At 37.0% G+C, this 24,854-nt stretch overlaps 2 protein-coding genes across 2 annotated transcripts in view; both read left to right on the top strand.

Annotated features, from left to right (window-relative positions):
- Positions 1-1,767: 1,767 nt before the first annotated feature.
- Positions 1,768-3,167, top strand: LOC124643495 (neuropeptide IMFamide). The gene is made up of 3 exons (XM_047182489.1): positions 1,768-1,854; positions 2,239-2,377; positions 2,868-3,167. Exons 2-3 carry the CDS (start codon positions 2,239-2,241, stop codon positions 2,957-2,959), a joined length of 231 nt encoding a protein of 76 aa, XP_047038445.1. The 5' UTR covers positions 1,768-1,854; the 3' UTR covers positions 2,960-3,167.
- A 634-nt stretch (positions 3,168-3,801) lies between these two features.
- Positions 3,802-24,854, top strand: part of LOC124643336 (unconventional myosin-Va) — a 52,888-nt gene continuing 31,835 nt past the window's right edge. Inside the window, 15 exon segments of the mRNA XM_047182277.1 lie at positions 3,802-4,158; positions 7,035-7,157; positions 10,071-10,189; positions 13,181-13,263; positions 13,733-13,855; positions 14,401-14,531; positions 14,929-15,148; positions 15,775-15,882; positions 16,483-16,613; positions 17,212-17,313; positions 17,844-17,988; positions 18,521-18,657; positions 19,434-19,632; positions 20,278-20,513; positions 24,665-24,843. Of these exon segments, the coding sequence (XP_047038233.1) occupies positions 4,132-4,158; positions 7,035-7,157; positions 10,071-10,189; positions 13,181-13,263; positions 13,733-13,855; positions 14,401-14,531; positions 14,929-15,148; positions 15,775-15,882; positions 16,483-16,613; positions 17,212-17,313; positions 17,844-17,988; positions 18,521-18,657; positions 19,434-19,632; positions 20,278-20,513; positions 24,665-24,843 (2,063 nt within the window). The 5' untranslated portion in view covers positions 3,802-4,131.

Raw genomic sequence — 24,854 nt, 5'->3', positions numbered from 1 at the left:
AGTGAGCTGCAATGAAAAAGAAAATTATTTGTAGGTCTTACCAAACTTTTTGTCGTCACCTATCACGACATGGCGCGAGTCGCTATAGAAAAAACCATTTTAAGGTGACCATGAACGAACCAACCTCCCCGAGTCTGGTCTGATTATATAGCCCTTGAATCTAAGAAGCTAAAGGCTACATTTTATCCGGATGGGCGAAGGAGTCCATAAAACACTTGTGATACTACTTATTGAAGCTAGTCTATTTCTATATTGTATGCCTTATGAATGGAAGAAAACGTGGATAAATGTCAAATTTTCACTTAGTTTTAAAAATGAAAGGCAAATCTTTGGAATAATTGTCCTATTTCAGAAATAAGTATGTTTTATTAGAAATAATAGAAATGAACCAAATGAAAACTTTGAACAACTTACAAGTTATAAAACTCTTTTGAGATGATCTTCTAGATCGAAAACTTGGAGATGAACTGATGCATTTCTCCAGTTTCTATCCCCTTTTATACTGGAACTACCCTCCTAATTAAGTTAACTTCTAATTTACTGCAATTTTGCGTCCAGACAAAGTTATTGAGAAAATAATGAGAAACCAATCATATTAGAAAAATGGTCAAGGAGTTTTTGGAGACTCAATTTATCTTATGATTAGGTTGTCAATGAAATCAGACAGCAATCATTTCAGTTAAATGTGTGCAATCTATTTAGTTATGATCATTATATGTCTTGCCGTTTTTCTATGCGCCGTTACGTAGGCGGTTGAAAATAATTTTCGTCTAAAGGCACAACAGTCAGCATCGGCCCTGGAAGAGTCAGTCGGTGGAGGCATCATATTGCATCAGCATCACAGCTGAAAAACGTCTACTGCTGGACTGCTGCCTCCCCTAGTTTGGAGGATTTACTCATTCTCACTGTACTGGGCATGTGTGTTGGTGACTATTCACATTGCATGAAGCATGAAAGCCAAAAAGTGTAACATAAAAGGCCACTGCTCTTTTCTGAATATCCTTCTTTTTATTCTCAAAAAATATCTGTTTGGACACCTGGCTAGGCACATTACGCATAGTCTGCTTTTTACTCTCGTCTTGTAATTTCGCCTCAGCCGAAAGTACCCTATCTACTGGGTCCTAGATTTAAGTATCTACCTACTTAGGTTATTGCTTGGAGATTTGACTTTGTCTTGTTGATAGCATTTCAATCATTTCTATTTTGTTCGCTTTTACACTTTTCCCGCTCGACGTGAAGTCGTAGTGGTCTCGTGGTTTAAGCGCCAGTTTCTTAAAAAATAGTGCGCGGGTTGGACTCTAGCAGCGAGTACGCCAATACAACATTTCTAACATATTTCTGAGTATATCTTGGAAACCAACGACTGTTTAAGGGTGGAGCAAAACATCTCTAGGAAACGGTCTTGACAAGGTCTAGAGTCTAGACTATTCATAGGATCAGAAATCACCAACCTGCATTGAGCAAGAGTGGTGATTAACTTTCAACCTTTCTTGGTGTGAGTGAGAGCCAGTCCCCAGCAGTGAGACAATAAAAAGACTGATGATGACCACTCAACGGTTAAAACTTAATATTTATCAATGACAAACTTCTATAACCACGTATGTATTTAACGAATCCAAGATGGCGTCCCTTCAATTCTCGCTACTAATCTTATGCACTAACAAAGTTATAATCCCTGAGGATTCGCGGGGAATCTCCGTCGCAATATGTGGTCAGTATCCACTAATCCAATAATTGGATGGACAGCAGCCATCTTTGATTTCAGAGTATAAATTGGCGGGAAACTCGGCTCACAGCATCAGTTGACATTCAACCATTCCAGTGTTACCAGCAAGAAATACATCAACCTACAAGGTAGTTTTCAGTTTTATTGTATTTTCAACAATTTTTTTTACATCAGTACCTATACTTTGTATAGTGAAGCAAAATTTAGTTAATACAGCCTCCTCATTATATTACTATTGAAAATTGTTGTAACTGTCCGAAGACGTTCTTAAGAAAAAGTCCAGTTTATAAGTCTCAGTATAAGTTTACACTTTCAGAAACACTAAAGTGCAATTTATTTATATTCTTGCTGTTTTTTACCAGTAAGTTATTGCATGGGACAGCTACGAACAAGCTGCAACGCCACTTTTAGTAAGTCGATTCCCAGTAAAACATGCTTACTCCAGCACTCAAACCCCACTTCATCTTCCAATCTTCTTATATCCTCTTCTACTATACTTATTTCTTGTCCAGATGTCCGGAGCCATGCTGCGTTTCAGCATCGGAGTCGTCTGCGTAGTCGTGGTGCTGCTGTCCCTGGCAGGAGTCAGCGAAGCCAACTACAAGAACGCACCCATGAACGGTATCATGTTTGGCAAGAGGGGTCCTACTGGTATGTACTACTTCTGTTGAATGGTTAAACTTTCTAGTAGACCTATTACGGGTTCTTTCGAAACGTTAGAAGCTAGACGTATGGTTATAAGCAATTTGTGAGATCATTCTATGATAGCATCTTCATGAAAATCCCTTAATTTAAAGTTAAAGGCAAGTTTGTGATTACTAAAAAAACACCACGCCTTGGCTGATCATCAAGCATTTTTCGCAACCAATCCCAACATAGACGCAAAAAGACGATAGTTCCTACTTACGCCTTAGCAATAACTTCCTTTTTCAGGTCTGATGTGTTCGTTATCTAGAAAATAACTTCTATGTTTTTTTTTTTAAGAAAGCTTTTTTCATACATATTTTTTTATAGTTTAGTTACATAGTTATATACATAGATATTTACAACACAAAAAATAACTATCCTAGTAAAGCAATAAAAATAAAAAAATACACAAATATATACAAATAACAATACATAAATCGATTATTTTCCACAGAATACGACCAACGCGGCAAGACATTCACTGCTCTCTGCGAGATTGCCACAGAAGCTTGCCAGGCATGGTTCCCATCTCAAGAAAACAAGTGAATTCATTAATCAACTAAAACAAACAATAACGACAATAGCTCGACATTCGGACTGTGGTAGAAAATATTAATTTGTAGGTAATTTTTAACATAAGCATTGCAACACTGATGCTTCCGCTCATTTTGAAAAATAAATTAAATAATAATGTTTAATTGATCTCTCATAAAGGCTGGATACTGAATATGTAGAAATAAATGCTTAAAAACAATAAACATTTGTTTAATTTATAGGTAGGTACATCAATCACGTAGCTTATGAAGCTTTAATACCTACCTTGCCTACCGTATAAGTACCATCCTTGCTAAGTATTTTGTTTTCTAAATTCTAAACAACTTACTAAAATATTTTTCTCGACTATTGTAACGTTGAAGTGCGCATAATATAAAAAAGCAAAGAAAAACTAAAAGCGCCTACACAAAAGTTGATATCACTAGTTCCTGTGTGAAAACAATAATAATTATCACAGGAGACTTAATCGGCGAGGTACTTTTTCTTTCCTTTCTCAGGTATACATCGTACAGTTAAATAAAACAATTATTTATGTCAAGTTTTCAACTGGAACCTGGAAGCGAAATAATATTAAGATTCTCAAAATGTTTGGCTTCATTAAACGATTGTAGAAGTGATTCCAATTTATTTATTTCTTATTAAAAATATAGCAAATTCCTAAAATATATTATTTAAATAATTTTAAGACCATGGTTGATAAAACTACTATAAAAAAAATCAATAACTTATAGATTCCTTTCATAAGACTGCGTGAAATGAACCGTAGATTTGTCCCAGATCCACTTATTTTATCATGGCAGCCCCGACCGTGGGAATTTTATAGATAAAGTGGAACTTTCAATTTGTATTGTTATCAAATGTTTTTGTCCTACAATTAGATTCCAATAAGAATTCGCTTCCTTGTAGAAATCATGATATATTCCCACAGTGTGAAATCAAACTCTTTGGTGCTCAAATAATTTTATTATTGTGATAAAAAACTGATAACACTGGAAATAAAATGTCAATAACATTGCAGTGACGTTTCGCATTCGGAAAAATCGTATTTCGAATCTACCTTACTTTAATAAAATGGAACATTTAAGTTGTGAACCCGTGGTGAAATAATGAAATAACACTAATTATTTGTTCAAGTAATAAAGCATTAAATAAAAAATATCAAAATGACTACGAAGGAGTTGTATACGAAGGTAAACCTTTCAAGTAAAAGTATTTGATTGTATTTTGTTTTTTCGTAGACTTTATATTTCGAATTTGGAACTCAAAGTCAATTAAACTCTTGTAGTATCATTTCATTGATGAATTCAGCACTTCATTACAGTAATTGTTAATTATAGTAATTAAATAAATGTAATCAGAACAGTCGACTGTTTACGATTGACCTTCTTCATTTAATTGAATGGGACGTCATTTCAATTTGTGTATTGGGCTATCGCTAATTCAGCTACATTTATAAATATTTGTCGTGTCAGGGAATATTACGAGTTCCGTGATGACGTCAGATTTCACGTTGCAACAATTCGCCCTAGTGTTCCATTTTTAAAAACATTAAACAAACAATACACTGACTGACCATTCTTTATTCAAACTACTCAGAAATCCTCATTATTTCCGAAATGGCGAAATCAATATGATTTCCTTTAAATAATCTTGTTGATATGCTTATTAACATATCACTTTTACTGTCTGGATTAGTGAGATATATTTTGCTCATGAATTATTTATATTGCAATTACACAGTGCTTGGGTACTCACTGTTATATGAAGTCAATTAACACTCTGCAAAATGCTATTCTGATCTTTATCTTAAGATTATAAATAAATATGTTATTAAATTAACTTATCATATGTTTCAATGCATATCGTGTTATCTTTATGACAAAAATTGCCTTTTAATTTTTAGAATTTTTTTACAAATGTCATTTTGATTGCAAACTTTTTAGTTGTCATGTACATAAAGTCATAGATATCTATAGAAAAATAATCATAGTTGTAATCTTTATGCATTGATTTGATATTAGAATGCATAACATTACATTGGTATTGTAAAACCAGTTTTAAATCTCCAGAAATAAGGTTTAATATGCCATAACAAAAGTTCACAAATGAAAACATGAAAATGTTAAGACTATGATGTCATACCAACATTCAAACAAACAACTAAATATTTAAAATGCATTTCTTAATGCATTTATTAATTATCATAACAAATTCTTGACAAATCAAGGCCATTATTTCTTGTTTTTATTCAAAGCAATGTTAATCTTATGCTAATGGTCTTTTAAGGGGCCAGTTTCACCTCTCTTGGTAATGAATTATGTAACAGATTCATTTCCAATATTATATCTATCCATTCATTTGGTAAATTTTGACATAAGCCCCGTACAAGTAAAGTAAAATTCCTATCTCCAGTAAGCAAAATAACACATAGATTGAATATTGGGATTGACAGCAAATGTGTTACATTGATAAATATTAAGATTTCCTGGTAAGGAGGGCTTTGTGTTAACTCCAAATTATCTCATAAAAAACTCAGCCTCTGAACCTTTTTCCCAACTATGTTGGGGTCGGCTTCCAGTCTAACCGGATGTAGCTGAGTACCAGTGCTTTACAAGGAGCGACTGCCCTTATAAAGAACATAGAATAGTATTGAACAATCTCATAGATAATCAAACCTGGTCTTATTCAGAATCTATAAATAAATTTAATTCGCCAAGCCTTTTTCCAACTATGTTGGGGTTGGCTTCCAGTCTAACCAAATGCAGCTGAGCACCTGTGTTTTACATGGAGCGACTGCCTATCTGACTTCCTCAACTCAGGTACACGGGCAGCCTAATACTCCTTGGTAAAAGAGGTTGTGAGAGTTTCTGGCTTACTACCTCCTCTGGCGTAACTACCTGTAACAACTACCAAAGATGTTAAAAAAACAACTGGGACCTACAGTTTAATGTGTCCTCCAAATCAAAGACATTGGTGTCCAAGATATACTTAGGAAATCCATAAAAACATGGTTTTCAAAATACTATATTTACAATATTCCTTTATGCACGGACTGTGTTAATTTATTTACACATAATTTTTATTTTTATGGTGTCCACAATTTTATAGTTTTTTTTTGTGGGTGGTCATGCCAACTTGTACTTTATATGTAAATATTATTATAAACTTCCTTATACATTAAATTCAACCATAAAAATACCTTAATTTAAATGGTGCCTTTTAAATGAATTTACATATTATTATGTCATGTTATGTTGTTACAAACTATGTTGAAATACTACTATTCAACTACTTACCATTGTGAGAACTTTAGGAATTATATATATTTGCATTGCATACATATACTATTATTTGATTATAAAATGCTTGGCTTCAATTTTTCTTTTAAACAATAAGTACCTATCTTTGCTAACTGCTTGTCACCAAAATTATAATAACCAAGCCCTTGGTAGCTTGGAACCTGTTCCCTCTATTGGTGCTCACCTACAATTTATATGTAGATTCATTATCTATACTAATATTATAAAGCTGAAGAGTTTGTTTGTTTTGTTTGTTTGAACGCGCTAATCTCAAGAACTATTGGACCGATTTGAAAAATTCTTTCAGTGTTAGATAGCCCATTTATCGAGGAAGGCTATAGGCTACTTTTTATCCGGGTTCGTGCCGTGGTTCCTACGGGATGCGGGTGAAACCGCTGACAGAAGCTAATTTATAATATAACAAATATGTAATTGAAAAAATAAATGAGAATATCATCTTCTGCCCAGCCTTTTCCCTACTATGTTGAGGTCAGGTTCTAGTCTGACAGGATAAAGAAGAGAACCAGTGTTTTAAATAGAGAAACTGCCAGATAAAATATTGCATAAGTCATCCAAGGATAACATAGTTTCCCAACAGCAGACGGAACATCTGCCTAGCTTTTTTGTTAGGGCGGCTTCCAAACTAACCAGTTGCAGCTGAATACCAGCATTTTACAGTAACAGTGAAAGGAACAAACATACAAACAATGTTTCCTCTTTATGATATTAGAACAGAGGTATAAATAAAATGTTATTTCTTTCCCCAGGGTGCCCGGATATGGGTGGAACACCCAGAGAAGGTATGGGAGAGTGCCACAGTGACATCCGACTACCGATCCGGTGTGCTCATCGTCAAGATAGACCAGTCCGGGGAGATCAGACAGATAAAGGTCAGTATATATTTTTTTATAGTTTCTATATTTGTTTATGTTATTAGCCTTTTCATTGTCCCTCTGTAGGGCACAGGCTTCTTCTCATACAGAGAATAAATGAGCATTAATCACCACGTTCGTTCAAGGCGTGTTAGTGATTTCGGGCTTTTAAATACAGAAAAAAAAATGTTACATATTTTTCCTAACATTGTTTGATATGGATTTCCGCAAAATAACTCCTGATTCCATTATTTATTTTAAGTCCAGGTTACCTCGAGATGTTTTCCTCCAACTTTGTTCAGTCATTGGTGTCTAAAATAATATCTTTAGTCTTTACATTATTTTAACCAGCAGGCTACAAAATTATTTTGAAGTTATTAATGAAATTGTGTTATAAATAAATGCCGCCAAAATATGCTCTGCTGTACATCCGCTATCTATAGAAAATCGCGTTTCGGAAGCTTATTAAAAGTAGGTCAATTGATCAATGGTGTCAGCCACCCTAGTTTGGGGTCAATCAAGTTACGTAGGTATTTTGTTATTTATGTATCAGCGGGTAGGAATAAATAAATTTTAAAAAAATAAGGATAAAAATTAAATTACGCTAAATTCCACAAAAATCACCGTCCAACGGTAGCATGTATTCGCGCACAAAGGTTGCAATTTCGCGGACATTTTAGAAATGTTCGCACATAATTTGTTACTAGAGCGAGTAGATCAGAAAATAAAGAAGATGGATCAAAATTGCCCCACGTCCTATAACAATGTGACGTATCTCAAAAAAAAGATAAAAATGTTTAAAAAAATATGGCATACTCTCTAATTAATTTTTTTTACACCTTCATACGAAAAAAATGCTTCAAAAATTGTTCAGGCGCTGTTATGAAAACATCGTTCATAGGACTATTTATAGACTATTTTATTAAATTATTTTTTTGTTTGATAGGGTATACTCACAGGTGGTCCCATAATCATCAGGTCAGGATCTGATGATGGAAACCCTGAGAAATCCAGGGCAACTTTTGAAAGTTGTAGGCATGCGCAAGATAAAAACTTGACTATAAGGTGTATGTCTTATAACAATAGGCAACAGTAAAGGTTTGGAGCTGACCTGATGATGGAGACGAAAGAAGGTCGAGGGAACTCGACAACCGAATATGTAAACTAGCTCGTGTTTGGGCTCATATTATTTGTATTGAATAGACCTTTGCAACAGTGAAGGTTTGGAGCTGACCCGACGATGGAGACCAGAGAAGGTCGAGGGAACTCGACAACAAAATATTTAAACTACCTCAGAAGTCGGTGTCTAATGGATGTACCTAAGTTTATTTCCCCACCGACTTCTAGGCCGATGTTCTTAAGACTAGTTTTTTTGCTTTTCAGTGTTTTTGGAAGGTTTTTTTTTTTATTTTTGGCTTTTCAGTGACAAGCACAGTTGTCACTATCCGCATAAGTGGAAAGTTCTTATCAATACAAATAATATGAGCCTAAACACGAGCTAGTTTACATATTCGGTTGTCGAGTTCCCTCGACCTTCTTTCGTCTCCATCATCAGGTCAGCTCCAAACCATTACTGTTGCATATTGTTATAAGACATACACCTTATAGTCAAGTTTTTATCCTGCGCATGCCTACAACTTTCAAAAGTTGCCCTGGATTTCTCAGGGTTTCCATCATCAGATCCTGACCTGATGATTATGAGACCACCTGTGAGGTATACCCTATCAAACAAAAAAAATAATTTAATAAAATAGTCTATAAATAGTCCTATGAACGATGTTTTCATAACAGCGCCTGAACAATTTTTAAAGCATTTTTTTCGTATGAAGGTGTAAAAAAAATTAATTAGAGAGTATGCCATATTTTTTTAAACATTTTTGTCTTTTTTTTGAGATACGTCACGTTGTTATAGGACGTGGGGCAATTTTGTATGGATTGTGATCCGTCTTCTTTGTGTATGTCACAGTGTTTCACACCGGTGGCATCTTGTCTTCCCATAGCGCACCTTCCCATGCCATAACGAAAATCTAAGAAAGTAGCACGCGCCATAATGCGGGTGTTCGGGGGACGAAGAACGTTACTGTCTCCGCCCTTCTTTAGAACCCGCCAATTTTTTAAATACCAAAAATCGTTGGTAGATATCTCAAAGAACCCGAACGCCTCGTCAGTTCACTTGTAACTGATTGTATTGGTCATGCCCGCCGTACATATTTGACCTATCTTTCCTTGCTCCGTGCGCCTTCCATATTTCTGTCTCACTGCCTTTCAATCAGAATAATGCTTGATGTCATAATGTATTGTCAAAATTGTCAGTGTCGCGTGAACCAATCACGATAGTATTCATGAACCAATTAAAGTTAATTAGTGATTATGTGACTGTGGGAGGAGTGGGGGGTACGCTAGAACATCAGGTATATTTTCACAAAAATACAATTACGTTAACGGATATTTGTGTAAAAATCGAGAACTGAGAAACAAAGCGGCAAAATTCGAAATGACAATTGACGTTTGCGTTTTTGACAGATTTTTGCTGTCATTTATGGTTTGAGGCTTTTACTTTTTAATGTAATACAGGTATTGAAAACTTGCCCTTTAAGTTTGAAACTTTTTTGTCCACAATATTTCAGGCATTGACATTATATTCTAACGATCTCCACGAACTCGAATCGTCGCCTTGGGCGGTAGGGTACTAATCTTTATACCAGTAAAATCATACTGATTTCAGAGCGGCAAAGATTCAGTTTTTGTAAAGGTTCTACAGTTTTCTCAAACTTCATGTTGGCTCCCATCTATTACACGTTTAATTCTCACCTGCTGTGATCTGCTGACTTCAAGTTTGCTACAATCTTTACAATTACTGAATCATTGGATTTAAAACTAACAATTGTATAAAACATCAAACAGCTAATAACACCTGTTTTTTTTCACCAGATCAAAGATGAGGGCAAGATGCCTCCCCTCCGGAACCCTTCGCTCCTGATCGGGCAGAATGACCTCACGTCATTGTCTTACCTCCACGAGCCTGCTGTTCTTCATAACCTTAGAGTTAGGTAAGTAATGAGTATAGAGGCAGACTATTTAAGTCTCCTAAATGACAGTAACCACAGCCATAACGTACCAAAGAATTTTGGCGAGTGAAGCCGTTAAGAACTCCTAGTTAGGAGAGTTTACCTACATACACAAGGAGGTATCATATAAAATATTTTCGGCTCCATTTTCACACACACATGAACACATGAAGCTACTGCCTATTTGACCTCCTCAACCCAGGTACAGTCAACTTCAGGTCAGTGGTAATAGTTTTATAGGAAAATCGAACTTATTACTATTGAATTAAGGTGCATGACAGTTTCCACTGATGTGCGGTTGATTGTACCCGGACAACCCGATAACCCCTTTTTAAGACCGGATGTCTGACTTCTAACTACACTAGTTATTTTTTCGTCTTCACTCGCAGCCTAAAGAAACTATTTCACATAACCTAAAATGCTATGTAGTTCGGGTTCTAGCTACCTCCGTATCAAATTACATCTAAATTGGGTCAGTCATTTAACCGTGAAATCGCAGTAGGCAACCAAGTAATTACGCATGTACAATGATAGTAAGGATTCCTTTTTAGTTTTTTTGTTAGAAGAAATACTAACTTCGATATAAAAGTATCGATAAGTAGTTATTTCCCATGGTTCCTGCGTCCTGAGGGAACTACTTCCCGCACACGGATAAAAAGTAGCCATGTCTCTATTCTGGTAAAAAGCTCTATAATTGCCAAGTTTCTTCATTTTTTTTCATTTTCACGCAAAAAAAATTATGAAACTTGCTAGTTTTGTAAAAGAAAGGGCTTAAATCTGTACTAATACTAGGTAATATAAATACTTAAAGAGGAAACATTTTGTGTTTGTTTATTTGTAGCCTTAAGGTTCCAAAACTGCTGAACCGATTTAAAAATCTTTCACTGATGATTCTTCTCAAGTAACATAGGTTATATTTTACCCGGTACAGCCAGGGTAAACCGGGGGTAAAACCGCGTGAAAACGGCTAGTAATATAAATGTCTTTAACTCTTTCGTATATTGAAGAGATTTCGTATATGACTGCCTCGTTGGTCTAGTGGTCGCAAGCGCGGCTGCTGTGCTCGAGGTCTCGGGTTCGATTCCCGGGTCGGGCCGAAATCGCTTTGTGGGTTTTCTTGAACTTTCACAACGCAGCCCGTAGTCTGGAAGTTGGTGATTGATCCACCCGTGCATCGGAGAGCACGTTAATGTCGGTCCTGCGCCTGATCTCTCTCCGGTCATGTCGGATTGCCGTCCCATCGGGCGCAGAGAGTGAAGGAATAGTGAGTGCACATGTGTCTGCGCAAATGCTTGTGCACTATAATATTGTCCTGCGCAGCTGGCTGATCTCCTTAAATAAGAACAGCCGCCGTGGCCGAAATCGGCCGTGGACGCCATTATTATATTGAAGGGATTTTGAGGAGTTAGTTTGGTATCTGAAAGGGCTTTCCCAAATAGCTCAATCGCTTTTTCAATCATGACAACATAACGACACAAAAACAAACTCTATCAACATTAAATACCAAGGAGTTCCCGATTCGGGATCAGCTATGGATAATTCAGCCCACTTCATACAACCGACGATAAATAAACACATTTCCGTACAAACCGCATGACGAAATCCGTGAATCACGTTCAGATAACGGTTGATAACAGTGACGATGATACTATGTAGTTTGTATACTATGTGAAATCTGTGCCGAATAGGCCGTTTTATTTATTTACTATACTTCGACGGAGGTTTCACCTGCGTTTCTAGGGGATTACTTTTATGTACCAGGATAAAAAGTCGCCTATGTTTCATGAAAATCGCTTTAGTTTTGGCGTGAAAGCCAGACACACGAGAGTTACTATCGCATTTATAATAAACAAGCCGTGTTCCCTCGGCTTCACCCGCGTCCCAAGGGAACTACTGCCTGTTAATGGATAAAATATATAGCCTTTGTTACTCGGCAAGAGGGTAGCTTTCCAAAAATGACAGATTTTCTGAAATCGGTTCACTAGGTTAGGAGCCTTTAGAGTACCTCTACAAACAAACAAAAAAATCCTATTTTCATGTTAGTATGGATTAAGTTAGTATGCAACTTATAAAAATACTGGTACTCAGCTGCATCCGGTTAGACTGGAGCCGACCCCAACATAATTGGAAACAGTCAAGGCAGATAAGAAAGATTAAATCGCGGCATATTACTATCTTCCTTAATGAATAACCGAATAAGAATTTTACCCATTAGTACTTACGTAAAATGTTGTAATTTTCATAATCTCACAAAACATAGCACTTGTTTAAATAATGAATCATTTAACTATGACATTGTTGCTTAATATTGTTTGTATGTTGTTTAAACGAAAGGCAATCTTATGTCTATTGTTTTAAGGTTCAAAATTATAGGATTGTTAGCGTCCTTGATAATGTGTAGGATGACAAAGAGATATGAGGGTTCCGTCCCTATAGATTATTATTCAATTGATTTTAGTAGCAAAATTAATAAAAATACTAAATACTATATCTAAATTAATTACGGGATGTTTTCCCGCGGTTTCACCCATGCCCGTGGGAACTATCGCCCGTACCTTGATAAAATATAGCATATGTTACTCGGGCAGACTGTAGCTTTCCAACTAATTCCAACAGTGAAAGAAATTTTCAATTCGGTCAGCAGTTTCGGATTCTTTACGCTACAAAAAAATATATTTTTCTTTTACTCCCTTATGCATTCACCTATGCACTACCTGTTATATTTCCTGATGTATTTTCTTATATCTTCCCCTATTGTCTTCCTTATTTACTCTTTTATGTTTTTGTATATGTAGTTCCTCATGAACTCCCTTATTTACTTCCTTATATATTTCCAAGAAATCTTTTATGTACTTTAACTATGTAATTACCTGTGTACTTTTCTATGAACTCTCTTACGTACTAACTTATGTTATATCTTATGTACTTTGACTAATCCACGAGCTCTTTATAATTATAACTTTTTATCCACAGATTCTGCGATCGCAACGCCATCTACACGTACTGTGGGATTGTTTTAGTCGCCATCAATCCTTACTATGATTTGCCTATATATGGTAAGTTATATCCTTTTATATATTGAACCGATTCTAATCGTCATCAGCGTCTATCGTCCCACTGCTGGGCTGCGGCCTCCTCTCACACGGAGAAGGATTGAGCGTTAATCACCACGCTTGCTCAATGCGGGTTGGTGATTTCAGACTAAAATATGTCTGCGTGTGAAGATAATGATGCTAATAAGAAATTAAAATTAAGTTCATATTTACATTTAATTAATACTTCAAAAACTTAGTAAATAATAATAATCGTGATCCAACAGATAAACTATATATGTGGGATAAAACTTTTGTTGGATAAAACTTAAAATGTACCTTTTGATAAATAAATAAATGACTATTATTTGAAACATATTAAAAATTGCAACCAAAATATTTCCCACCTCAAAAAAGGGCATAGATTTATTTGTACTTTTGTGAAAATGGTAGTTTTTTTCTTCATAAACATAAAATACATATTCATTTTCAGGTGATGAAACAATAATGGCTTACCGCGGTCAATCCATGGGTGATCTAGACCCGCATATATTCGCCGTGTCAGAGGAGGCATACACCAAGCTAGAGCGAGAGAGAAGGGATCAGAGTATCATTGGTAAGTGCTAGAAGGACAAATATGGACGTTAAATATTGGTCTTTAGGTATATTTTACAGTGGCAATATGAATTGGTACTTACCGCCGTCAGGCGTATATGCGTGCATATATCGTAGCCCTATTCTCAAGCTATGTTGGGATCGGCTTCCTATCATAACCAGATGAGTTGAGTACTAGTGTTCCACGTGGAGTGACTGCCTATCTGACCTCCACAACCCAGTTACCTGGGCAACCCGATACACCTTGATAAGACTGGCTCCTTGGTTTTCTGGCTTATGACTGACCCGTAACGACGGCCAAAGATATTCAAATGACAGCCGGGACCCATTTAACGTGCGTTCTGAGCCTGCCTAGCTATATCTAGCCACAAGCTCCTCTTCTTAAATTCATCATCAGTCTATTTATTATGCCTCTGCAGGATTGGTGATTTCAGACTTTGAAGCCTAGGTTTCCTCTAGATGCTTTCCTTCATCTTTACTCTTAAAAATATGTACCTAAATATACCTACGTTAAATATATGTAGGTAAATATCTTCTTCCTTCCAGTGAGCGGAGAATCCGGCGCCGGAAAGACAGTATCAGCTAAGTACGCGATGCGTTACTTCGCGGCGGTCGGCGGCAACGCCAGCGAGACGCAGGTCGAGAGGAAGGTGCTGGCCTCCAGCCCTATTAGGGAGGTAATATTGTACCTAACCTTTTTCTTCCTAAATAGCCATTACAGGTCTTTTTAATGCTATTATTTTCATCAATAATTGAGATGACGGTAGGTAGTATGGAAGGAGAAAACATGCTGCACCGACCACAAATAAAATTGGGATGATATCCTGGAGTATATATGCTGGAGTCAGCTACCTGCGATATTCAATGATGTCTGTTTTATATCTTCCGTCCACCGTTTCATCCGCTACTCCCATCGCCGGTATAAAAAAAAGTACCCAGGTCCGACTCCAGGGTATTACTTACCCTATAACATTTATGTTATTTTTATCTAGCTATATTAACATAATTGTCTAACACAACCACACTTTCAAACATTCGCATTAATAATAATAATTCAAACTTACTTGTCCACAGGCCATAGGAAACGCGAAAACAACCCGAAACGACAATTCATCCCGTTTCGGCAAATTCATAGAGATACACTTTGACAACGTATACCGGATATCCGGGGCTAGTATGCGAACCTATTTGTTGGAGAAGTCCAGAGTGGTCTACCAGAGTGCAGGAGAGAGGAATTATCATATATTCTATCAGTTATGTTCTGCTGCTAGGCATATGCCTGAATTACAACTTGGTGAGTGATTTATCCGATTGTAGAATAGAATAGAATAATAGTTTATTTGTAAAGACAAGGGTTATGATTTTTTTGTCCCTAGTTTGGATATTGGGGTTGTTTTTAAGTTAAATATTCTTTTAGTGGATTTATATGAATAGTGCAGTGTGGGGTTTGAACCCACGATCTATGGGTCAGCATGCCGACACTTTAGCCATTTTATTTTTGGCCTTTATTATTATTTTCGTCAATAGCGTGTTTTTCTGGAAATCAGCGTATTTTGAAGGCCAAGTTTACAAAAGACAGCCCCAAAACGCCCGCCCTTGACCCCTTCCTATGTGTTTTTGCTGGGAAGAAGAAATGGTGGAACAAACTCCTCAGCAATAACAAAATTCATGATTACCTTCAAGATAATCTGTTAGCCAACCATCGGGCTAACTATAGGCCGACAGTTTAGCCTACAGTCATCATCTTCCGAGCCATCTCCCAACTATGTTGGGGTCGGCTTCCAGTCCAAACGGATGTAGCTGAGTACCAGTGCTTTATAAGGAGCGACTGCCCTATCTGACCCCCTCAACCCAGTTACCCGGGCAGCCCAATACCCCTACCTGCAGTTTGCTTTAATAACTAGTTTTATTCATTTTCAGATCATCAGGACTCGTTCCACTATTTGAACCAGGGCGGCAGTCCAAATATAGACGGGGTTGATGATCTAAGGACTTTTAATGAGACGAGAAGCGCTCTCACCACGTTAGGTAAGTTTTTGTTTAAATATGGACTCTGATGTCTTGGCTTTAAGTGTATTTTTTATGTAAAAAGCACGCTTGCTCAAGGTTTGGCGATTTCGGAATTTAACCACTTCACTGTTCACGAAGTAGACACAATAGTTAAACAATCGGTGTGTATCACACATGAGTCATGGGACAGGGAAGTTATTAAAGTCCAAGTTTCTTCAAGATGTTTTCCTTTATGTAGCCACCGGTGTCTGCAAGATTAGCGTATCTTGTCGGACACCAATGATTGACAATGTTACACTAATGACATGTATGACCCACTTTGTCCAAAATTCGTTTTAAAACTAAGTACTTTGGAGTGGGGGTGGTTCCATTAGATACTTCTAGTTTTAAAATACCGAAGCAACAAAGAATGGAATGAAATTCGAACTTCTTGCATTTGATCGTCTCTACGAAAACTTGCTTAAGGACGGTCATACATGTCTTTGGTTAATAGTACATAGAAGTTACATTGGTACTTATTTGACCTGGTATTGAACCCACACACTTTTACTGGCGATTCTAAAAATGAGTGATACTAAAATAGTAGGTAAAATTAAAAGCTGTATTTTTTTATTACAGGAGTAACAGAAACCGAGCAGCAAGACATGTTTATAATCCTATCCACTATCCTGCACCTGGGTAATGTAGAGCTCAGTGCTTGTGACCCGGACGCTCCCACGGCTGATGCCGACGACGGCGCTTACATTAGTGTAAGTCACATCATTATCTGTCTATCATTTTCTCAATTCATTGGGGTCGACTTCCAGTCTAACCGCATGCAGCTGAGTACCAGTGTTTTACAAGCAGCGACAGCCTATCTGACCTCCTCAACCCAGTTACCCGGGCGTCTTTATATCTCTAGGTAAGACTGGTTGTGAGACTTTCTGGCTTCTGACTACCTGTAACGACTGCCAAAGGTGTTAAATATACACGTGCACTCTGCCATACATACATAAGTATTATTAACACGTGTAATGTTCTTTTAGGGTTCCGTACCCAAATGGTAAAAACGGGACCCTATTGTTTTCGCTCCTCTGTCCGTCTGTCCGTCCGTCTGTCACCAGGCTGTATCTCACAGATGATGTATTTCTGTTGCTGCTATAACAACAAATACTGAAAACTAGAATAGAATAAATATTTTGGGGGGGCTCCCATACAACTAACGTGATTTTTTTGCTCATATTTGCGCTGGTACGGAACCCTTCGTGCGCGAGTCCGACTCGCACTTGGCCGGTTTTTACATATATGGTAACAATACCTTAGTTAATTAAGATATAATGTAAACTACAATATCGTCTTTATTTTCAGTCTAACGACAAGCATCTATCCATCGTATGCTCTCTGCTGGGGATATCGAAAGCTGAGCTATCCCGCTGGCTCACGCATAGAAGAATAGCATCTGCACATGAGGTAATAAATATGTGTTTATACAGTAACTAGCTCCGTGCACCTGGATAAAAATGAGTTTTACTTTATTGTGATGGTATTATATAAGCTATATTTCTGCCAAAGACCGAATAAGTTAAGCTGCTTTTGCTTGATTGTCTCTCGAACATACCGACAAAGTTATTTTCGACCTGTTTTCCGAGGGAACTACTTCCCAAACCCGCATAAAAAGTGTCCTATAGTATTTCTTGATAAATGACCTATCAAACACTGTTTTTTTTTTTATTTGAAAAAAAAAAGTTAAAAATAAATAAATATTATTCTAATTTAGAAGCTATATTTCCACCATTTTACATCAAACAACCATTCGGTATTATTTATGCAGAGCCCCGTGCAGGGGCGAAACATGTCGAGTATCCAAAGCCTTTTATTATGTGTCTCGCGAAATTACCTTTACATATTTACTAAATATTTTACTTACGTTCACACATCCAAGCATTAACGTTTATTAGTGTTATATATAATTTTATCTTTAATTTCATTTATTTCCCCAGGTAATAGTATCTCGCATGGACGTACAGAGAGCATCGTTCGCTCGCGACGCTCTCGCCAAGCGTATGTACGGAGAATTATTCGCGTGGCTCGTGCTAGCTGTCAACAGGGCGTTAGACACCGGACACGCTAAGAAACACTTTATCGGTGAGTTTGGGAGAAATCAGTGAGAGATATGGATAATATGTGTTATTTTGACATGTACACTATATTGCTGGCAAGTATCATGAAAATCTATGTAGAAGTTCTTGCGTAACGGAAACATTATTTGTCCATACAAACTTTCAAATCTATCTGCAAGTATTATGAATGAATGTCCTTCCGCGAAAGTAAAATGTTTTAACTTTTGAGAAATAGGAATTAATTTAACAAATTATAAATAACAATTAACAAAAAAAATACCTACAAGTATAAAAAAAATCATCCGCATCGCTATCAGAGGGATCGTGCCCAAAAGGCTGGCTGCATACGCTGAATGGCAATGCATATTTGACCGAAGTAATAGGCCAGGCCTCTGGTCACGAGTGGACTCCACTATCCCGGTTGTAGATTTGAAGGCACAAAGCCCCCAATAGGAATGAATTTTTTGTTTGCTATTCTATGCTGTTAGAAGTTGGTTTAAAACAAGTCGGCCAAACAAAAGCAAAGTGAATAATGTATGTATTGTTATTGTCCACAGGTGTCCTAGATATCTACGGTTTCGAGACCTTTGAAATAAACTCCTTCGAGCAGTTCTGCATAAACTACGCGAACGAGAAATTACAACAGCAGTTTAATTCGCACGTGTTTAAGCTAGAGCAGGACGAGTATATCAAGGTAAGCTTTATCGATAATTATATGATGAGAAATTTTCACCACGCTATGACATTGACATTCGGCCTATAACTATCGATATAATCCAATCACGGCTTAATTTCACACATTCTTTGTTAAGAAGGCAAAATATAATTAGCAATAAATAATAGAGGGGTTTGTTGTAAGTTTAGCTTTTGACAAAAAGCAACTTGGTAACTTTTATCGATAAAAATGTTTGATAGTGTGGGGTTAGATAATATCGATAGGTTTTGTATTAATGTCGATGATGTAGGCCGTCAAAATGTCGATAGTTTCGAGGCAGTGTATCTTTATAAATGGAATGGTATATAAATTACACACAACAACAGTTTAATTCGCACGTGTTTAAGTTAGAACAAGACGAGTATATTAAGGTATATAGTGTTATCGATAACAATATCGATATGGTTATTTTATGTGTGAAAGATGATGTGTTTCTTAGCTTTTTTCGATGAAACTGTTTGGTAACTTGTATCGATTACAATGGCAAATATTAGCATTGATATCGAGGATGTAGTGTTATTATGTATATTCAGATACATCTGGGGGCACGGCAGTGCCCCAGCCAAGTCTCGATCGAAATATTCTTGTCGATGTTTTTGCACTCTTGTCGTGTCTATAGTGATGTGACCTAGAGTTATCGATAGTTTAGCACTTATGAGGCCTGTAGTGATGTGCCATTGAGAATAATGATGTACCACTCGAAAAAAAATACCGATACTTTTTTCTTTCACAAAATGTAATTCTGCGCTATTTAGGAGGAAATATCGTGGGAGATGATAGAGTTCTACGACAATCAGCCATGCATAGACCTGATAGAGGACCGGCTGGGCGTGCTGGCGTTGTTGGACGAGCAGTGCCGGGTGCCGCAGGGCAGTGATGCGGGCTTTGTCGCTAAACTGCATCAGTCCTGCGCTAGGTATGCGCATTTCATGAAGCCTAGGTTTGGCAATGCTGGTGAGTGAATTTAATTTAAAATTTACACATTTATGTTATTGTAAACGTATGTAGCATAAAGATATTTTACTTGCAGACCAACTCATTTATAAATTACAAGCCGATTTCACGCGGTTTCACCCTCGTTTCGTGCAAACTGTTGCCCATACCGGGATAAAATATAGCATATGTTACTCGCAGATAATGTAGCTTTTTAGTGGTGAATATTAAAAATTGGTCTAGCACTTTTTGAATTTATCCATTACAAAAAAAAATACAGGTCATAATATTGGTATGGAAAGATGTAATATCGAAATTATAATTAAGTGGCTATTATAGTTCGGCCGTTCAGAGAATGCGTTCCTGACACCTGTCAGTTAGTTATTTGACCAAGTTATTTGACACTCAGTTTGGACCAAAATTATAACATTCATTGATTATTGATATAATAATGTTGTTTTAAATTTATTTCATCAATTGTTAAAACGGTAAACCATCAGCAAAAAATTTTTATCGTAACTGCAACGCCATTACAAAGTTACGTCGTCAGTTCAATCGCGATGTGTCAGGAACGCATTCTCTGAACGGCCGAACTATACTAGCTAGAATAGGCTACAATAATTACGTGCTACTTATTCTTAGTTAATTATTTTTATATCTTTCCAGCGTTCATCATAAAACACTTCGCCGATAACGTAGAGTACCAATCCGGCGGTTTCCTAGAAAAGAACAGAGATACAGTCTCTGAAGAACAACTGGAATGCATCAAGTCTGCAACGAGTTGTCGACTCATACATACCATGTTTACGGAAAACGCGGGGGAGTTGAGTTCCTCCTCGAATACGTTACCCCCACCGTCTAAAAGGAGGACTACCCCGTCTGTGCCGCTGACGAGCTTGACTGTAAGTTATATTATATATATTTAAACCTCAAAAACTCAGAAATTATGTATTAAGTCTGCAACCAGTTGTCGACTCAAAAATATCATATTTACGGGGTAGCTTAACTGTAAGTAAAAAACATTTTTTTGTAGTTTTTTAGCCTAACTGCATAAAAAAGCACTAAGGTAAATGTGTTTAAGGTGAATTCCAAAAGTAGTGAATTGATTTTCATGCGGTTTTCACTAATAAATAGAGGGATTTACGAGGTTCAGGTGTAAGCAACAGAAAACCAGGTTCTAAAGCTACTCTGTTGAAATGAAGTCTGCAACGAGTTGTTGACTCATACATACCATGTTTACGGAGAACGCGGGGGAGTTGAGTTCCTCTCCCAATACTTTACCCCCACCGTCGAAACGGAGGACTACGCCTTCTGTGCCGCTCACTAGTTTGACTGTAAGTTTAAAATATATATAATACTAGCTTCTGCCAGCGGCTTCACCCGCATCCCGTGGGAACTACTTCCCGTACCGGGATAAAAAGTAGCCTATAGCCTTCCTCGATAAATGGACTATCTAACATTGAAAGAAATTTTCAAATCGGACCAGTAGTTCCTGAGATTAGCGCGTTCAAACAAACAAGCAAACAAACAAACAAACTCTTCAGTTTTATAATATTAGTATAGATACTTAATTTTATGTAGTTGTTTAGCTTAGCTGCAAAAAAGTCCTAAGGTAAGTCTGTTTGTGAGAAATTCCGTCACTACTGAATTAATTTTCATGTGATTTCATTAATCGATAGAGGCATTTAAGAGGTTAAAGTTAAGTATGAGAAAGCCGAGTTCTAAAGTTACTAAGTTGATATGAAGTCTGCAACGAGTTGTCGACTCATAAATACCATGTTTACGGAGAACGCGGGGGAGTTGAGTTCCTAGTCGAATACTTTACCTCCACCGTCGAAACGGAGGACTACCCCGTCTGTGCCGCTCACTAGTTTAACTGTAAGTTATTTTTTTGTGTAGTTTTAACCTCTATAAACTCAGAAACGACTGAATGCTGAAATATCGTGCGGTGGATACTGATAATAGATAGATGGATTAACAAGGTTAAGGTTAAAGTATGCGACAACCATGGCTCTAAATACCATTACGGCTACTAGTTTAACCGGATGTAGCTAAGTATACCACTAGATACCATTTATTGTTTTTCAAAGAATTCTCTGCGATATTTAATGCACTTTTGCACGCATTAAACCCAGTTCTTGAAACATTTATTCCATTCTAAAGTGGGGGTAGTCAAATTGGCCGATTGTATGAGTCAACAGCTTTTTCAGGTGTGCTGAAACGTTTACCATGAAGACTTTACTTAATTTTGTGGAATGTAAAACAATCGTTATGCCCACTGATCTATGTCACGGTATGTTACATGTTGGTCTGCGACAATTAACTGCCGCATAGCCTCGATATTATCTTGGGTCATATCGGGTTTTGAACTACCTTCACGTGGCTTGTCTCTAAGGCTAGATTGCCCACTTTTAAATCCTAAATATCAGCGTACTGCAGTCCTAAGGCATGGTTCAGGATCACTAAACACAGAACAATTTTTTTTAAAGCGCTGAAGTCGCGACAATCCGCTTTTAAAGTTGTAGAAAATTATCGCACGCTTATTTTCCTTCGACATTTCCATTTTTATCCAGAAGACTGGGGTTGGAAATTGATACATAATATCTGGAACCTATTAAAACTTTACTCCCACCTGCTCCAGGAAAACTCCTGACATAATTTTTTGCAATTGCAAAAAAGATTGTAGTATCAAATCGTCCTCCGAGCCCTTTTCCCAACTATGTTGGAGTCGGCTTCTAGTTTAACCGGATGTAGCTAAGTACCAGTCCTTTACAAGGAGCGACTGCCCTATCTGACCCCCTCAACCCAGTTACCCGGGCAACCCAATACCGCTTGGTTAGACTGGTGTCAGACTTACTGGCTTCTAACTACCCATTACGACTGCCAAGGATGTTCAATGACATCCAGAACCTACAGTTTAACGTGCCATCAGAAACAGTCGTTGGTGTCCAAAATATGCTTAGAAAGTACATACAAACAAAAGTTGCATTGGTACTTGTCTGACGTGGAATCGAACCCACTCATACTCGAGAGGTTGGTTCTTTACCCACTAGGCCACCACGAGTTTTTGTATGAATCTGATAAATCTAAAACACTCACAATAATAGTTAACCCAATAGATAATATCAATAATGACATCATATTAGAACTTGACGGCAATTATTCCCTTAAACTATCCTAAAATTGTCATGACAGTTAGTGGAGTAGGCCTACAGGAGAAACTACGGTAAAAAAAACGCGCCGAGTATACTACCTCACAGGTGGCGTGGAAATGTGTTCATGTCATGTATGGAATATACTTTAAAGCGCGATATCTCAGGAATGGTAAGATTTAGGAGAAAACTGTTCATGCCATTTTTGTAGAAAATTTAAAGATCTACAATTTTGGTCCGATGTCTTTTTTTGATAAAACTTACCGTTTTCGAAAAAAAATCAAGAAACCTAAAATTTTGACATTTGACCTCGAATAACTTTTGACGCACACATGGGATCGATGGGGACTTCTAGTATTTTATTTATAATGATCAAATCTAGCTCTTCACCAAAAATCAGCTCTGTGGAATTTTTGTTATTTCAAATGTCTATTTTGACCGGGCTAAGGTCAAAGTTAAGTATGCAAAAGTCGGGTTCTAAAGTAACTAAGTTGATATAAAGTCTGCAACGTGGTTCATGCTACTTTACTGAGTTGCTCGTACATATCATGTTTTCGGACAATGTGAATAGGCATGATGACAAATTTTTAAATACCTTTGTATGATGTAGGTATACGTCTATTTTATATGAAAAATTATTAATTTTAAGAAAATGCGAAGTTTTTTTATCAAATAATTGCATTTTTCTCTGTCCACTTTGAATCCGGCGCGAAAACGCTTGTCAGTGTCATGTCGTCACTTGTGACGTCACGACTGAAATTACAAGACGCAAGTAAACAACGCTCGTGCAATAATTAAGTTTTTTGTGTTATTAAATATGAATTCGAAAGTGCATAGGTGTTGTGGGGTCCCCCAGTGTAAGAACACATCCAAAACAACTCCTGATAAGTTATTTGTGTACGTTCCTCACAATAAAAAAATACGAAACAAGTGGCTTAAACTTGCAAGGCGAGATTCAAAAGCAATATTGCCCAGGGTACAACTTTATTTTTGTGAAGATCACTTTGATGTAAGTTGTTACATAGTTCTCTAGATTCTAACATAGAAGTTTTTTTAATTAAACTAATACACTTACATGGAAGTTTTTTTTTTAATTAAACTAGTATACTTACATGGAAGTTTTAACATTTCTAAATTCAGCTGAACAAAAATCTTTATTTGATGCCAAAAACTCTCCCAGCATTATGATATCAATTCTAAGCAAATTAGCGCTGTTTGCCTTGATAAATCCGGGCTCCATAACAATTAATTAAATAAAAACAAAGATCGCAGTGGAAGTTCACAATAACGAAATGTGACGTTCGCGCGCTTTCGCGCGAGTTGTTTTGAGAAATGACGTCACGAGCTCTGATTGGTGTTCAAGATATCATGGCGGATTGCCTTATTTCGTAATTTTATTTTATAAAAATACATATTAATCACATTATTAATAAAGAAAACAATGCGCGTTTTATATTCCAAGCTTCAAATTTAATTTAATAAATATATTATTTTAATGATTTTTTATTACTGTCATCATGCCTATTGTTTGACTATAAAAAAGATGTACATAGTAGTATGTGTTACTTATACACCTAGCCATTTACTACCATTTGGCCGTTGGGTTCCAGTCTCATCATCTGGCTAGCTTTTTCCCACCTATGTTGGAATCGGCTTCCATTTTAAGCAGATGCAAAGATGTTCAAAAGACAGGCCTTACTTGCCTATTTACCATGAAATATTACGAAACTACATGACAAGACAGACCAATCCGCGGATTGACCGCGTCAAGCATTCCTGAACTATATGATCGATAGATCCGCGCTGCAGTTACTTACCCATGGGCTCCACTTTTTCGCCTTTATAAATATGAATATGACAGTAATTTTGAAAGTTGTTTTAAGCATAGTTTTCTTCCACAGCAACCGCCCCGGCGTACATCAGGCCAGAAACAGACAGTCGGCTCACAATTCCGTCAGTCGCTGTCGGCGCTGATGTCGACGCTGTCGGCCACCACGCCGCACTACGTGCGCTGCATCAAGCCTAACGACACCAAGGAGCCCTTCAGCTTCGACAGCGCCAGGGCCGTCAACCAGCTCAGGTGAGTTCTAC

This window comes from Helicoverpa zea, chromosome 27 (assembly GCF_022581195.2).
Source record: "Helicoverpa zea isolate HzStark_Cry1AcR chromosome 27, ilHelZeax1.1, whole genome shotgun sequence".
NCBI lineage: Eukaryota > Metazoa > Arthropoda > Insecta > Lepidoptera > Noctuidae > Helicoverpa > Helicoverpa zea.
Note: the sequence above shows the minus strand (reverse complement) of the source record. Positions and strands in the feature narration are given on the sequence as shown.

Excerpts from the sequence above, each read along its gene's own strand:
- LOC124643495 (XM_047182489.1), top strand. The coding sequence starts at position 2,239 with ATGTCCGGAGCCATGCTGCGTTTCAGCATCGGAGTCGTCTGCGTAGTC. Across the intron at positions 2,378-2,867 it reads TGGCAAGAGGGGTCCTACTG|AATACGACCAACGCGGCAAG; the intron begins GTATGTACTACT and ends TATTTTCCACAG.